The sequence below is a fragment of the Jaculus jaculus genome, chromosome X (assembly GCF_020740685.1).
Source record: "Jaculus jaculus isolate mJacJac1 chromosome X, mJacJac1.mat.Y.cur, whole genome shotgun sequence".
Classification (NCBI taxonomy): domain Eukaryota; kingdom Metazoa; phylum Chordata; class Mammalia; order Rodentia; family Dipodidae; genus Jaculus; species Jaculus jaculus.
In genome coordinates, this window is record NC_059125.1 from 51,232,076 (window position 1) to 51,249,134 (window position 17,059).

At 48.8% G+C, this 17,059-nt stretch overlaps 1 protein-coding gene across 2 annotated transcripts; it reads right to left on the bottom strand.

The window, feature by feature from the left end:
* Positions 1–5: 5 nt before the first annotated feature.
* Prickle3 (prickle planar cell polarity protein 3) lies at positions 6–15,607 on the bottom strand. Of its 2 annotated transcripts, none has more exons than XM_045140471.1 (9): positions 15,474–15,607; positions 14,306–14,391; positions 13,254–13,437; positions 5,938–6,051; positions 5,522–5,659; positions 2,814–3,017; positions 2,531–2,717; positions 1,245–1,544; positions 6–724 (listed from the first exon to the last, which is right to left on the bottom strand). In XM_045140471.1, the coding sequence occupies exons 1-9, from the start codon at positions 15,513–15,515 to the stop codon at positions 144–146; spliced, it is 1,836 nt and encodes a 611-aa protein (XP_044996406.1). In that variant the 5' UTR covers positions 15,516–15,607; the 3' UTR covers positions 6–143. The 2 variants fall into 2 exon arrangements, with proteins under 2 accessions (XP_044996406.1, XP_004670128.1); XM_004670071.3 differs by having other exon boundaries at positions 6–727.
* Positions 15,608–17,059: the final 1,452 nt, after the last annotated feature.

A 17,059-nucleotide genomic window follows, 5' to 3' on the forward strand; every position in this document is an offset into this window, starting at 1 on the left:
AGGAATATTTTCAACAAATATTAAATTACTTCAATAATACAAACAGAAGAAAGACGGAGAAAGGAAGGGGATTTATGACTTAGTTGGACGCGGGCATCATCTACACAGACTGAGAATGTGGCCCCTTCCTAGGCTGCTGGACTTCATGCCACAATGCAGTTCTTGTCAGGAGTCTGGCGAGGCACCCGTGGGCGAGAGTCACTGGGGAGTGGTGAGGCCGGGGTGTCAAAGGTCTCAGTTGCAGTACCCTGAGTGGTCCTGGGCCTACACAGATGCCGGGGCAGTGGGATCCGTTCCCCTAGGAAGAAACCATCATCTTCGGAGGACTCTGAACTGGGGCTAGAGGGTGAGCTGGAGCAAGATCCAGAGTCCGAGCCAGATCCCAAATCACGTCGATGTTGGCGAAGTCGACCAGCGTGGTGGTGGTGATTGCGATAGCGACGACGATGACGACGACTTTTGGGAGCCCTGGGTGGGGGACTGCGTGGCCTGCGGCGCTGGGCTGGGGGTGCACTAAGGGTCCGTCGTGGACCTCCTTCAGACACCAGAGGGTCGCGGAAGCTGACGCGTGGAGTACTCTGGCGACCAAAGGTACTATCAGGAGGTGTGTCAGTATGTCCTGGGGATTCAGTGGGTAGCTCTGGAGCTGTGCGGAGCCCCAACTCTGGCATGGAGTGGCGGTGGGGGGCTCCTCTCAGGAAATGGGAAGACTCCTCATGGCCAGCTGCTGAAAAAGAAGAGATGGAGGACTTCCTGTATCTATTCTCTCTGGCTGGCTCCCACCTGTGGAAGGCCTATTTCTCCTCATCAGGACTGGGGAAGGAGACCTTCAGGGATATGGGGATCCCCCAAAGTTTGTGGCTGGTGTAGGGTCCGGGTGGAGAAGGTAGGAAGAAAGCAGGTTTGGCGAATGAGGCGTGGCAGGGAATGGGGAAGTGGATTGGATGAAGGGGGTGTGGTATGGGCTGGAGTAGACTTGATTTGAGATAGGATGGGGGCGGGGCCTGAGGACAATGGGTGGAGGGTGACAGGTTGGAGGAAATGAGGGGCTTAGCTCAAGCTGGGTCAAATTGAGGTGAGGGACTGGCCTGGACAGGACCGAGGGTTCAGCTAGCAGGTGCAGTTAGGGCAAGAGACTAGTCCTGGAATGGTGTCAAGGAGGAGGCTGGGTCGGGCTTCAGCAGGGCCAGAGACCCTACTAGCCAAGAGGAAGGGTCCAGGCTGTGGCTGGGTGGGGCTCTCACCAGACGCTGCTTCCAGACAAATGCCTTTGCTGGGGGTCACGGTAGTCCCTTCCGATGCCGAGAAAGAGGCTGTGGAAGCTGTGAGCCTTGCAGTGACGGTGCCCGCGCTCCAGCTGCGGCGACCTGGCCCAGGAGTCGTGGTCTCCGACCCAAGGCTGCAGGCTCGGGAGCAGAAAATGAGGCCGCGGCGGGGCAGAAACGGGCGGCCCAGCAAGGCTCGACCACAGCGACTACAGCAGAAGCAGCGATCTGAGGCATGCCAGTGCTGACCTTCGTAGGCCATCTGGCCTTGGTCCAGTCCTGATGGGACCAAGGCAAGAGAAGAGGGTAAACTGAGGCAGAACTCACAGGCATATTTCAACCTCTCCTGTATGGGGCTGTGCTTGGGAAGAGGTGGAGAACCCGGACTTGCCTCCTCCCTACAGGAATGGGACTCTTCATTAGCAAAAGCACATTTAGCCTCCACCCTCCCTCCCTATCTCCTGCAGAGTGGCTGATAGCATTATCCTCTCCACTTTCTTTCCCAGGGAGTGCTCCCTTCAAGAGTGCAGATGGGCATTGATATGTAAGCTATGGGCATTATCTGTTAGCTTCAGGTAGAAGGTGAGTGGAAGGCTGGGCCTGACAAGGTCTGGGTAATGGGTCAGGACTTAGCAGGTAGGTGGGATAGTAGCAGGTCTTAGATGCTAGGGTGTTACTAGAAGGTAGGTCCAAGCCTAGGCTGAGAGAAGAGTGGGAGAGTAGAGCATAGCTCTGGGTAGTAGAGGCTGCACTTTAGAGTGCTGGAATCAGAACGATCTTTGCAGAGGGGTTGTGATGTGTAGCGGGGGATTGATATATATTTATATATGGGTGGAATTTAAATATTTTTATTTAATTATTTGATAGAATATGGACACACCAGGATTTACATGGGCACTGGGGAATTGACCCCAGGTTGGCAGGCTTTGCAAGTAGCACCTTTAACCACTGAGCCATCTCCCCAGCCCTGTGGGTAGAATTTAGAAAGCATGACATTTGGGCTGGGAAGTGTAGGTGAGTGGTAGAGTACTTGCTTAACATGCTCAAGGCCCTGCGTTTCATCCCCAGAACCACAGGAAGTTGGGAAAGAAACAGAGAGCTAGATATAGGGGGTGGGACTTGGAGCGAAGGTCATAAGGCCTGTGGTGTTGGGAGTGGACATAAAAGATAGCATGTAGTGGGGGAAAAGGACTGGGCCAAGTGGGGTGGAGCTGTGGTCTAGCTGTCCATGGCTCCTTCTGTCTGGTCCCGTCACATTCACCCACCTATATGCTCTCCGCAGCCATCACAGTATTCGGCATGGCGGGCTTCATAGCAGGCGCAGCAGTGGGGGCGGCTCTGTCGCATGACATAGCGCTGGCCTCCTAGTGAAGTTTCACACTCAAAGCAGCAGAAGTGACCCATGTGCCAGTGCCGGCCTTCAGCCTCCGTGCACTCAGGGGAGAAGATGATCTGGAGGGCACAGATCACCGGGGGCTGTGAGAAGAAATAGCCTACCTCTGGCCTTACCCATCCTCCACTCCCATTCCTGGCCTTGGAGGCACAAACCTCGTCACATGCTTGGCAGCGAGGGCGCAGGCATTCAGCATGGTGGCGCCCACAGTACACCTTGCCAGCATGATAGAAGTAGATGAGGTCAACAAGCAGCTCCTGGCACGTGGTGCACACAAAGCACTGTGGGTGCCAGCAGGCGCCCAAGCCTGCACGACTGGCAAACACTGCAATGTCTCCACCGCCGATCTGCTTCCCACACTGCCAAATGACACCATGACAATTACCGAGATAGTCAGATAGATAGGGTCAGCTAAGCGCATCATACCTGTGCTTTCCCCATGGTGAGCTTTTATACTTGTTTTTGAGGCAGGGTCTCATTTTAGCCCCACGCTGACCTGGGACTCACTGTAGCTCAGGGCTGACCTCAAACTCGCAGCAATCCTCCTGTCTCAGCATTTAGATTGCTGAGATTAATGGCATGGGCCACCACACCTGGCTTTTTGTATTTGAGACAGGGTCTCATGTAGCCTAGTCTAGCCCTGAACTGAATTCCTAGCAAAGCTGGCCTGGAGCTCCTGATTCTTATGTGTCCACCTCATAAATCCTGGGATGACAGGTGTGTGTCACCATGACTGGCTCAGGGTGAATCTTTGTCACTAGCTCCACACAGGGTAACTCATATAAGTGAGACAGCTTCCACCTATGGGGGAGATGGTTCATTAGAGATTGACCCTGCATGTGAGGGCAACCATAGAGACACCTTATCATGGATAGTCTTATAGGCAAGCCTCCCTCTAGGTGGCTGGGGCAAATGTTAGTGGCAGTCAGGCCCAGTGGGGGTACTATAGAGATAAGTCTCCACCCAAGAGGGTCTTAGCTACAGACTTCACCAAACAGTAGGCTGTAAAGACAGGCCCAAATCACCAGAGAAGGTCTTTGAGACAAATTCTTATTCTATCCACTCAGAAGGGCTGTGGGCTCTACAGTCAAACTCTACCACTGTGGATCAGTTTTGGTTCATTGGTTTGTTTCTGCATTGCTAGGGATAGAACCCAGGGTCATCCTGCCTGTGGGTCAGTTCTTTCATTTGTTATTGTTGTTTTGTGATGGGCTCTCATTCTGTAGTTTAGGCTGATATGGAACTCACTTTATAGCCCAGGTTGGTGTCAAATTTAAGGCACTCTTCCGACCTCAGCTTCCCAAATGCTGGGATTACAGGTGTGAGCTACCAGGATTACCATGTGAGTCACCTATTTTTTTATTATTATTAAAAAAATATTTTATTTTGGGGGCTGAAGGGATGGCTTAGCAGTAAAGGTGTTAGCCTGCAAAGTTAAAGGACCCAGGTTTGATTCCCAGGACCCACGTTAGCCATTGCAGAAGGGGGTGCACACATTTGGAGTTCGTTTGCAGTGGCTGGAAGCCCTGGCACACCCATTCTGTCTGTCTGTATGTCTCTCTCTCTCTCTCCCCTCCCTCCCTCTTTCTCTGTCAAATAAATAAATACATAAAAATAAAAAAAATTAAAAATATTTTATGTATTTATTTGACAGAAGGAGGGAGGGAGAGAGAGAAAGAATGAGTGTGCCAGGGCCTCCAGCCACTGCAAACGAACTCCAGATGCATGTGTTACCTTGTGTATCTGGCTAACATGGATTCCTGGGTCCTTTGGCTTTGCAGGCAAATGCCTTAATCGCTAAGCCATCCCTCCAGCCCTATTTCTTTTTATTTTTTATGAGAGAGAGAGGGAGAGCATCAGAGCAAGCAAGAGAGAGAGAGAGAACTGGTGTGCCAGCACCTCTAGCTACTGCCAACTTTGGACGTATGTGCCACCTTGTGCCCATGTGTCACATTATACATCTGGCTTATGTGGTTTCTGGGGAGTTGAATCTGGGTTCTCAGGCTTCACAGGCAAGAGCCTTAACCACAAAGCCATCTCTTCAGCCTGGTTTTAAAAATTAATTTATATATGTGCACATGTGGGGGGGAGGCACTCCAGGGCCTCTTGCTGCTGCAAACACACCTCCAGAAACGTGTACCACTTTTGTGTCTGACTCTACTTGGGTATTGCAGAACTAAACCCATATATCAGGCTTTGCAAGCAAATGCCTTGAACCAGAGTCATCTCAGCTCCCCCACTTTTTGAGGCATTGTCTCACTTGGTAGCCCAGTTTGGCCTTGAATTTGTAGCAATCTCTTGCCTCAGCCTCCTGAATGTTGTGTTTATAGATGTGAGTCCATTCTTAAAGACAAGTCCTGGTGGCTCATGTTTAATCCCAGCACTCGAGAGGCAGAGGTAGGATTGCTGTGAGTCTGAGGTCAGCCTGAGACTACATAGTGAGTTCCAGGTCAGCCTGGGCTACAGCGGGACCCTACATTTAAAAAGATACCCAGGTGTGGTAGCACATGCCTTTAATCCCAGCACTTGGGAGGCAGAGGTAGGAGGATCACCATGAGTTCAAGGCCACCCTGAGACTACCTAGTGGTAGAGTAAGACCCTACCTCAAAAAAAAAAAATTATAAAAAAAGACAAGGCCTTAACCATAAGAAGACCAAAGAGACAGCCTCCACCTCAAGTCCACTGCATGGAGGGGAGGAAAGCACAGAGAATATACACCAAGACCTCCACAGAGATAAACCATACCCAGGGGGTTCTAGAGACAAAATGGTCCACATGAGGGATTTTAGAGATCACCCCTAGGTCTTAAGTGGCGCACCTCAGCTTCCTGGGCTTTCACTTGTTGAGGCCCTCCATGGCTCACCTCCTCACAGATGGCCCCAGTGATGGTCACTGGGAAGATGCGCACGGTGCCCCGTCCCAGATTCTCCCGCTTCCGCTGCTGGCTGAAGGCCCGGAGTTCTTTCTTCTCCTCCTCTTCGAGTGCCGTGCAGTACTGTGCCTGTGGAAAGGAGTCATTCATCTTCCAGCCTTTATCCCCAGAATGGGCTTCTAGCCCTAAGTATAGACAAGTGCCTTCCCCCCAAAATACCCAGCTTGCACTTCTCCCATGGCTTAGATGTTAATTAGCTCCGGAATACCCCATGCTGGCCCTACGTGTCCAGATCTTTCACCTTAGCTCACCTTTCCTCCGCGAACGCAGCCAGTCTCTTTCCACCTGCCCTGAATTTACCCACGCTGTACCCCTACCTTGATTTCACTTATCTTCTCTCTCCTCACCTCACTGTCATGTGGGGGCAGCTGGTGCAGCAGTTGCTTGATCCTGTACTTTTCCCCTGGACTGTTGACATAGGGGACCTTGTCCTCTGGGAGGCAGCTGAAAAACTGGTATACCTGAGGACATGAGGAAGGGTGGTAGAAAACAATTGTGGTTAGCTGAGATGTAGTGGGGTGCTGGGTCCCAGAAAAAATGCAAATCATCATATCCTGATATCACCCTCCTTCCTAAGGCTCCCAAACAGCTCCAAGTTTCTTCATGTCTAGACCCCATGTTCCCTGTCATCCCTGCTATTTTCTCCATCAATTTATAGCAAAATCCCACAAGAGTTGTGAGCATTCTGTACACTCCACTTCCTCTTCTCCCATTGTCTTTGGACCCTGGTGTAGCCAGTCTTCTGGCCCTTCCTGGCTGCAAAGCTGTTAAGGTCATTGAGGATATCTACATTGTTGAAATCACTATCCAGGCCTTAGTCTTCAATGGATTGGATCATCAAGTAACCCAGGTCCCAGCTGAGCAACCCCTCTTCCTAGAAACAGTTTTGTCCTTTGGCCTCCAGGATGCCACACAACCCTGGTTTCCTTCCTTCCTTACTAATTGCTCCTTTGTCCTTTATAATACTCAACTAGCGGGCCCCTGAAATGGAGACAGTTCCAAGGCTCAGTCGTTGGTCCTCTTGCCTCTAATTTTTTTTCTCAAATTTTTATTAACATTTTCCATGATTATAAAAATATCCCATGGTAATACCCTCCCCCCCCACTTTCCCCTTTGAAATTCCATTCTTCATCATATCCCCTCCCCATCTCAATCATTCTACTTACATATATACAATATCAACCTATTAAGTACACCCCCCCTTCCTTTCTTTTCCCTTTTTATCTTTTTATACTGGCCTCTGCTACTGAGTTTTTTCCTTCTCACACAGAAGCCTTGCCTCTAATTTTTTTTTTTCCCCTGAGGTAGGGTCTCGTTCTACTCCAGGCTGATTTGGAATTCACTATGTAGTCTCAGGCTGGCCTCGAACTCACAGCAATCTTCCTACCTTTGCCTCCTGGCAGTTCTGGGATTAAAGGCATACACCACCATGGCTGGCCTTCTTGCGTCTATCTGCATGCATCTTCTTGAGAATAAGTTTGCATCCAAGCTTATAGCTGTAGTATCTGTTGGCTAAGGTATCACAAACGCCCCTCTGAGACATTGTGACTTTTCCCTGAGTTCCAGGTGAAGTGGTTAACAAGCACTGCAAACTCTTACTCAAGCTTGTTCTTGCCTTAGTTTTCTTTTTTATCATTTTTTAAAAGTTTTTATTTATTTTTCTGATATATTTTTATTTATTTATTTGAGACAGAGAGAGAGTGAGAATGGGCACCAGGGCCTCTAGCCACTGCAAATGAACTCCAGGTGCGTGCACCACCATGTGCATCTGGTTTATGTGGGACCTGGAGAATCGAACCTGGGTCTTTAGGCTTTGCAGGTAAGCGTGCCTTCACTGCTAAGCCATCTCTCCAGACGGTTGTTTTTTTTTTTTTTTTTTTTTTTTTGCTGTTGTTGTTGTTTGTTTGTTTTGGTTTTCAAGGTAGAGTTTCACTCTAGGCCAGGCTGACCTGGAATTCACTATGTAGTCTCAGGGTGGCCTCAAACTCACGGTGATCCTCATACCTCTAACTCCCAAGTGCTGGGATTAAAGGTGTGCACCACCACGCCTGGCTTTCCAGCCCTATTTTTTTTATCTTTTATTATTACTATTTTGAGATAAGACTTCAATATGTAGCCATAGCTAGTCTATAACTCACTATTTAGACCAGGCTGGCCTGGAATTGACATCCTGCCTCATCTTCCCCACTGCTGTGATTATAGACATCCTGACTTGCTGAGCCCTTTTCTTGTATCAGTTAATTCATCTCCTCATCCTAGAGGTTATCTTTCACTCCTCTCCCTCTCATCCCACCTGGAAAATCTCTCAGCTTGACTTTACCTTTTTTTGAGGTAGGGTCTCACTCTAGCTCATGCTAACCTGAAATTCACTATGTAGTCTCAGGGTGGCCTTGAACTCACAGCTACCTCTGCTTCTCAAGTGCTGGGATTAAAGGCATGTGTCACCACTGCCAGCTGACTTTACTTTTTCTTAACTTTTAAAATATGTTTTATTTATTAGAGAGAGAGAATGGGCACAGCAGGGCCTCTAGCCACTGCAAATGAACTCCAGATGCATGTGCCACCTTGTGCACTTGGCTTTCCATGGGTACTGGGGAATCAAACCTGGGTCATTGAACCTGGGTCCTTAGGCTGTGCAGGCAAGCACCTTAACTGCTAAGCCATCTCTCCAGCCCTTCACTTTTCTTTCTTTCTTTTTACTTTATTTTTATTTATTTACTTGAGAGAGAGAGAGGCAGAGAGAGGGAGAGAGAGAATGGGTGCACCAGGGCCTCCAGCTACTGCAAACAAACTCCGGATGCATGCCCCCCCCTTGTACATCTGCTTACGTGGGTCCTGGGGAATCGAACCAAGGTCCTTTGGCTTTGCAAGCAAAGGCCTTAGGCGCTAAGCCATCTCTCCAGCCCTACTTTTCTTTTTAAAGACAGGGATGCCTTATGTAGTCCAGGCTTTGGGTATATTTTAAAGTAGAGCTTAATGTCAGTCATGGTAGTTTGTGCCTATAATCCCAACTTTTAGGAGACTGAGGTTGAGTTTCAAGCCAGCCACAGGATACAAAATAATATCCTATCTCACCCTCCACCCCCAAATCCAACAACAAAATCGAATATATCCAGATTTGGGGTTGGAGTTAGGCAGTATATGCAAAGGTACTGGGTTCCATCCCCAGCGCTGCTTATAGATATAAAACTGGCATCCAGTCACCAGTCACATGGCCTACTGACATAGCTTTTTCCTCACTGGTCCCCTGCTTCCACCTGCACTTCTACCAGCTGTTTAGCAGCCAGAGATCCTGTTAAATCATTGGACAAATCATGTCTCTCCTTAGCTACTCTTTTTGTGTCTTTCCTCTCATTCAGAATCAGTCTTCTCCACGGCATTGGGCCCCTCTCACTTCACCTATATCCACTTCCACCCTCAGCCCATCTGTGCTGGTCTCCTCACAGGGATGTGCCAAGCATGCTTCTGCACTTTGGTATTTCTACTTGGCTTTGCTTGGATTGTGTTTTTCTCAGATATTTGCAGGACTCACTTCTTCACCTTCTTCAGGGCAATGCAGACATTGAATTTCCACAGAGGATTGTGTGGGTACTCTATAATTATGTCCTCTCCCCACCCCTCTTCCTCTTGTTTATTCAACAGCCCTTACACTACCCGACACAGTCAATCCTCTGCACTTGAGAGAGCTTCACATCTGAGGGACCAATCATGGAACAAAAACATTTGAGGGCTGGAGAGATGGCTCAGTGGTTAAAGGTGCTCACTTGCAAGACTTGAAAGCCTGACAGACCAGGTTCAATTCCCCAGTACCCATATAAAGGCAGATGCACTAAGTGGTGCATGTGTCCAGAGCTCATCTGTAGTGGCAGAAGGCCCTGGAAGGCTCATACTCAGCCTTTTTCTGTCTGTCTCTATCTCTCAAATTTTATATATGTATATATATATATATTTGAGGTAGGGTCTCCTTCTGACCCAGGCTGACCTGGAATTAACTATGTAGTCTCAGGGTGGCCTCGAACTCATGTCGATCCTCCTACCTCTGCCTCCCGAGTGCTGGGATTAAGGGCGTGCACCACCATGCCTGGCTCAAATAAAAATGTTTTTTTTTTTTTTTTAATGTGAAAAAATTCCACCTGAACTGAGCATGTAACTTGCAGAATTTTTTATTGCTATTCTTTTTCTTTTCTTTTTTTGGGGTAGGCTCTCACTCTAGTACAGGCTGACTTGGAATTCACTATGTAGTCTCAGGGTGGCCTTGAACTCAGTGATCCTCCTACCTCTGCATCCCGAGTGCTGGGATTAAAAGTGTGTGCCGTGTCCAGCTATTTTCTTTTTTATTAATATATTTTATTTATTTATTTGTGAGCAAAGAGAGAGGGAGTAAATATGAGTGCACAGGGCCTCTCCCTGCAGCAAACAAACTCCAGATGCATACACCATTTTGTGCATCTGGTTTTATGTGGGTACTGGGAATCAAACTCAAATTGGCAGCCTTTGCAAGTAAATGCCTTTAACTGCCGAGCCATCTCCCCAGCCTTATTTTCTTCTTCCTTTTTAAATAGTGCATGTGTGTGTATGATGAGAAAGTGTGTGTTCATGGTGTAGAGGTCAGAGGACAACTTTTGGGTGTTGGTCCTTACTTTCCACCTTGTTTTTGAGGCAGTGTTTCTTTGTTCACCACTAGGCTAGGCTGGCTGGCATGCCAACTTTCAGGATTCTCTGTCTGTCATGTTGCCATAGGAGGGCTGGAATTATACTCACTACTGCACCTGGTATTTATATGGACTTTGGGGATCCCAACTCAGGCCATCATGCTTGCACAGCAAGTGCTTTTATCCACTGAGTCAACTCCCCGCCCCATTTCCTTTTTTAAAAAATTTTTTTGTTCTTTTTATTTATTTATTTGAGAGTGACAGAGTGAAAGAGGCAGAGAGAAAGAGAGAGAGAGAGAGAGAGAGAGAGAGAGAGAGAGAGAGAATGGGCACGCCAGGGCTTCCAGCCACTGAAAGCGAACTCCAGACGCGTGCGCCCCCTTGTGCATCTGGATAACGTGGGTCCTGGAGAATCGAGCCTCAAACCGGGGTCCTTAGGCTTCACAGGCAAGCGCTTAACTGCTAAGCCATCTTTCCAGCCCCCCATTTCCTTTTTAAAAATATTTTATTTATTTGTTTTCAAGAGGAGAGAGAGAGAGAAAAAAAAAAAGAGAATGGATTGCCAGGGCGTCTAGCCACTGCAAATGAACTCCAGCTCTCCAAATGCATGCACCACTTTGTGCATCTGGCTTTACATGGGTCCTGGGGAATCAAATTCGGGTTGTTAGGCATTGCAGGCAAATGCCTTAACTGTTGGGCCATCTCTCCAGCCCTGTAGTTCCTTTTTGTTGAGACAGGTCTTACTATGGATCCCTGGCTGGCCTGGCACTTGCAATGTAAACTAGATACCCTTGAACTCGTGGAAGTCCTCCTGCCTCTGTCTCCCTAAGTGTGTTATACATGTTGGGCAAACTATTACTGAACTATATCCCCAGCCCAGAAATAATACAGAAACTTACATAACACTTGCATTGCATCAAATATTATAAAGAATATAAATAGGACTTAAATATGGTGCAGTAGTGGTATGATTGTTATGGTGTAACCAAGTGTTTTCTGATTGGATTCTACTCCAAAGGAGATAATTCATGCCTGGTACTGTAAACTTGGTTAAAAGCTCATGGCTGAGAAAGTCATAGGCCCTAAGGTGGAACCTGCTACTGTTATGGTAAATGCACAGGTTGTCAAACTGCCTTCTAAATACTTATGTTTATACCCTCGATTAGTACTGTTCTAAGCCTTAGTTACAGAATTTTTCTTTTTGCAGTGGACAGAGGTTAATGCAGAAGTACATATCTGGCTCAAAGTGACTATTGTGACCTCAGCCCTAATGATGATTCCTAAAGGACATCTAGCCAGGCATGGTGGTGCACACCTTTAATCCCAGCACTCGGGAGGCAGAGGTAGGAGGATCGCCATGAGTTCAAGGCCACCCTGAGACTCCATAGTGAATTCCAGGTCAGTCTGGGCCAGAGTGAGACCCTACCTTGAAAAACCAAAAAAAAAAAAAAAAAAAAAAAACAAACCCCTAAAAAAACCCAAAACAAGCAAACAAAACAACCAAAAAAAAAAAAAAAAAACCAAAAAAAAACTAAAGGACATCTATATCACCTTCTCCAAGGCACAGGGGACACTGTGGAAGAAGAGGTGGCAAGAGTGTAATAGTTGGGAGAAAGGGAGGAATGCTGTGGAACACTGTCCTCTGGACACAATATGGCCATTACACTCATTAACTCACAGCAGCTGTGGTTTCCTGCATAAGACGGAGTCTATCAATATTCTATCATGGATTAGGGAGGGGCTCATGAGATTCCCCACCCCTCCCAGAGAACTATTGCCCGAGGACAGGGAGATATTTTCTTCAGTGGTATAACCACTCATAAGTTGCCCATGCTCCAGTAAATAACTCGCCACCCATGGGCATGCAAGCAACCCTAATTTATCTTAGTGGATCACAAAGCAGGCATGAAAGTAGGAAAGGGATTAGTTGAGAAGAATTAGTGGGAGAGGGACAAGAGATGTAATGGGGGTGAACATGATCAAAATACATTATGTACATGTATGGAATTGTCAAAAAGAAAGTAAGTATGTGGGAAGATGGGCCTAGGACACATGCACATACTATGTATGGCATTTTATATTAGGGATTTGAGCATCTTTGGATTTTGGTGTCTGTGAGGGACACTGGAAGGAATCTTCTGAGGACACCAAAGGATGGCTAGATTTTTATAGGCTTGTGTATTGACTGATGCTCTATTCAGGAAGCTAACTTCCATGTAGAAAGATGGGCTTGTATGTGTGCATGTGCGCTCACTGCTGAGGTTGGGATTTGGGATTTCATACATGCTAGATAAACATTCTACCCCTAAGCCACATTCCAGGTCCATTTTCTGGTTTCTTTACTGCTGTGTCCTTAGGGCCTAACACAGCACCTCACATGCAGTAAATCCTCAATGACTATTGAATGAATTAGTCAATGATGATGTGATGAATGAAGTGCTGACATAAGGCCTGAAGTAAATTGGACAGCAGAAATGGGGCAAACAAAAGCTGGCTGTTGTGACTGAGGCAAAAGCCTTGCTGTATGGTTTGATGCCAACCTGAGCTACATAGTGAGTGAGTGCCAGGTCAGCCTGAGCCAGAGAGAGACTCTGTCTCAAAACAAGTGGAGTGGGACTGGGGCAATTGTTAAGTGGTTAAAGGTACTTGCTTAAAAACCTGTTGGCTTGGGTTCAATTCCCTAGCCACCCACCCCCATAAAGCTGGATGAGCATTTGTTTGCAGTGGCAAGCGACCGTGGCACAGCCATACATACACATGAGTACTCACAAACACACAAATATGTTCATAGATAAATCAACAAAAAGACATGCAATTAACAGAGCCTCAGAAACTGGCCTAGTGATCACTTAGGGATCTAAATGACACTGATAGTCTCACCACATTCCAGTATTACTCTAGAAATAGGTCTGCACTTGGAGTTATAGTGTGTGCGTGTGCATGTGTGTGCATGTGCCTCCATGCATGTATACCCATTGGAGAAAGAGAGTAGGTGGCCATCCTTTGGTCACCTGCTCGGGCTTAAGGCCGGGGGGCACCCAGGCATACTCCTCCGAGGCACAGCCTGAGTCGTCGTCAGAGATGGAGTGGCGCTGGAAGTCTGAGATTAGCCGGCACATGATGCGTTCCAGGTCCACAGGCACTGTGTGCACTGCGTGCTCCTCCCTCGGGCATTTGCAGTGCTGGCAGATCTTTCTGGGGGAGCCAGGATTGCGGTCAATTACTAAAGGGTTTGTCCACCCAGACATCTAGGCAGCCCAAGTTCAACTGAAGGGCAAGACATGCAGATTACCACAAAATGACTCTAAACCAGTGCAGAGATTTGTGCCTGGAGTCAGGTCTGACAGGAGATAAGAGCCTGGGTTTGACTGTGAGCCCATGATCAGGCTATGGGTGCTGGCTGTGCTAGACTGAGCTTCTGGGTGATGGAAGGGCTAGAATCCTGAGGCCCCAGAAGACTGGGGTTGGGCTGTGTTCCTGGGCTCTGGGCTGAAGGGACAAAGACATTTCCCAATCTTTCAATTATGAGAGGTGGTCAGACTCTGGGAAGGGGGCCTGAGAGCTCTGGGTGGGGATCCTGGAATTAGAAATATAGAAGCTTTCACCTAGGAAAGGCTCCTTGCTTTGTAGGGGGCTCTCCCTGGAGGCAGGTCTCTAAACTGTGTGGGGTGGGGATGGGGGTGGGGAAGGAAACTATGGGCTCTTGAGACTTTAGGGTTCAAGTAGGATAGATCACTGGATCTAGAAGAGTTCTGAACCTAAAAAGGGGGTTGGGGGAGTCCTTGGACAGTGCTTGTGGCCAGGGCCTAAGGATTTCCCTAGAGGTAGGATTCAAAGACTTAGGGAGAACTATTTTGGGTGGTAGAGCTGTGTAACAGGTGGAGCTCTTCTGGGAACAGAGCTCTTGGGAATGAGTCAGGGGGCGGGTCCAGAAGTTGAGTTTGAGGCTCTTTTCCCAAGCTTTCTAAGGGGCGGAGCTTTAGTTTAGGGGCCTAACCCTCCTGGCACTTTCCCCTGGGCTTGGGACTCTGAGAACAGAGAGGCGCTAGGGAGGGTCACTTACCTCCAGCCGTGCATCAGGAAGCCTGGGCACTGCTCCCTGCAGGAATTGCAGGGCTGGCCCCGATCTGGGTCTTCCGCCTCTGGAGGCTGTAATGGGTGGGGGCAGACGCAGGGCGGGATGAGGTGCGGGAACAGGGAGGCAGAAGTCAACGCCCGCCTTCCATTCCCAGGCTCACAACCACACGCTCAGGCCTGTCCCACTTGGGGCAATGCTGGACAGGCTGAGGCAGTGCCTATAGCGTGGGGGAGGGGGAAACACCCCAGCCAGAGGCAGGGTGGCTGAGACCACTTCCCTCTGTGTTTCCTTTTCAGGGACTCCCCTCCCTGGGCTGGCCTGGCCCTCCTCCAGTCCTCAGACACCTCTGCCAGAATGGAGTACTCTCCCCAACAAAACAAAGTCCCCAATATGGTCATTCCCTCCCAAGCCCCCTTCCACCCAGGAAGCCAGCAGCACTCCAGTTCCACAGGATAGGAACATGAGGGCCCGTAGTTCCCTGGGATCCCCCCATGAACTCTGTCCTTTCCCCAGAATCTCAGGAGTCCCTTCTCCTTCAATCCTTCCTACCTAAGGAACTGCGGACCGTCTCCCAGTATCTCAGGATGCCTCTGCTCCATTCAGAAACCACCCAAAAACGCCTAGTTCTTTACCCCTCATATCCTAGGAACATTCTCCTTTTTCTCTGGAGCACAAAGCCCAGACTCCACCTTTGAAGAGAGACCTTCCTATGTAGAAAGTCAAAAGCTTTCAGTTTCATGAACAAACTTGGAAAGCCCTGTTACCCCAAATCTCAGTCCATCGACCCTGACTCTACGTTGGGATCCCCACCCTTCAGTCCTCCAGGGTATAAGGCCCCTTCTTTCAGTAGCTCAGGACGTCCTTACTCAACTCATGAGCCCAAGACCCAATCTTTTCACCCTCAGGATTACCTCTTACAATTTACAGGAAAGGGAGCACCCCAGAATCAAGGGGTGATGATGAAAATGTGTCACCGTATCTACACGCACTACACAGGCGAGCGCTGTAGTCTCAGCGCCCACGCCTGAGGAAGCTGGGAAAGGGAATTCTCAGACTCTCCTTAGGGTTTCTCCATCCTATCCCTGAACACTTCCCCCTGCGTTTGGGCCTCAGTTTACCCCTGATCCCCACCGCTGCCCTGAGCCCTGCTCACCGTACGCCCGGAGCGGCGCCTCCGAGACCCACGCGCGAACATGGCGCACCCAGAAAGGGTCAAGCTGGGCCGGGAAAGGCGAATGGAGTCCTCCTTCTGGCAGCCAGGCCACAGCACGTCCGGCCTGGCAGCTCGGTTCCGTAAACTTGACTCTGCCGTGGGAGGAGCGCGCCTGCTAGGGCCCGCCCCCAGCCTGTCGTCTCGGGGCCGCGGCAGCTTCTCCCATCTAAAAGGTGAACTGCAGCGGGCAGTTCAACAGTTCCCTCCGGGGCCAAAGCTGGGGCCTTAAAGGTGGCGACCTGACTGAAGGGATGACACGCTAGGGTGCTTGTTTTGATGCATTGTGTCGATTTATCTTGGGTGATTTTTTTTTTGGGGGGGGAGATTAAAGCCGTCTCTTGGCCACTTTCCAGAGTCTTTCTTTCCACATGGATGCTCGAATGGTCAAAATATCATCTGCAGAAAAAAATGGATGGACCTGGAAAGGATTATACTAAGTGAGGTAACCAAGGCCCAGAAAGCCAAGCGCCACATGTTCTCTCTCATATGTGGATCCTACCTACAGATGATTGGGCTTCTGCGTGAGAATGAAAATACTTAGTAGCAGAGGCCAGTAAGTTAAAAATGAGACATAAAGGGAAGAGAAAGGAAGGGAGGAGGATACTTAATAGGTTGATATTGTATATATGTAAGTACAATGATTGTTATGGGGAGGTAATATGATGGAGAATGGAATTTCAAAGGAGAAAGTGTGTGGGGGGAGGGAGGGAATTTACACGGGATATTTTTTATAATCATGGAAAATGCTAATAAAAATTTAAAAAAAATATATCATCTGCAGACTTAGCTGGTGTTCTGTGGCTCTCACCCCAATCTAGGCTCTCTCTATTCCATTCTTAGAGCCAGAAGTATTTGAGATTTATGCGGACGGGTCTAAAAAAAGGGGTTAGGTTGTGAGGCTCTCTTCCTCACACCATCTGCTGCATCCTTAAGTGCCCAAAACATTGTGACCATCTCTCAGCCCAGCCCAAAGAAGTAGGTCTTAGAGTTCCTATTTTTCTCTCTTCAGGACGATTATGCCCTGCCTTGAGCTCAGTCTCAGAGCTGAGTCTCTGTGGCTTTTTCGTGACTGGAGGCTAGGAGATGGAGTCCCGAGCCTGCAGCCACAGCTCAGAACTTGGGCGCCCGACCAGAGTCTCTAATTAGGCATAGAGGGGGTGGACCTTTCATCCTGGGAGCTGGGAACTCCCCACACCCCATTACACCTGCCCTGTCACTTCCTGCCCCTCCTTTTCAGAGAGGAGCCCACGAGTGAGTAAAGAGAATTAATCAGTTTATCAGCTATGGAGTCATACCCGCATACCGCTTTCCCACCTCTGATTCTACTCTGGAGTGAAGGGAAAAGAGGGGCTGCAGGATCTGAAGCAGGTGCTTGGGTAGGAGGAGGTCTACTTGTAGGGTAGCCCTAGTCAGAGGCCTTCCCATGGGGGCTGGGAAGGCTCCGGACTAAGGGACCAGCAGAACAGCCAAAACCTAGAAAGAGTGGATAGCCCGAGGCCAATAATGGAACAGCGACTGGAGCTACT

Coding starts and splice junctions, on each gene's coding strand:
- Prickle3 (XM_004670071.3), bottom strand. CDS start 15,515: ATGTTCGCGCGTGGGTCTCGGAGGCGCCGCTCCGGGCGTACG. Junction 13,438..14,305: donor TTCCTGATGCACGGCTGGAG/GTAAGTGACCCT, acceptor TGGCTCCCCCAG/AAAGATCTGCCAGCACTGCA. Junction 2,718..2,813: donor GCTGCCAAGCATGTGACGAG/GTTTGTGCCTCC, acceptor TGTGCCCTCCAG/ATCATCTTCTCCCCTGAGTG.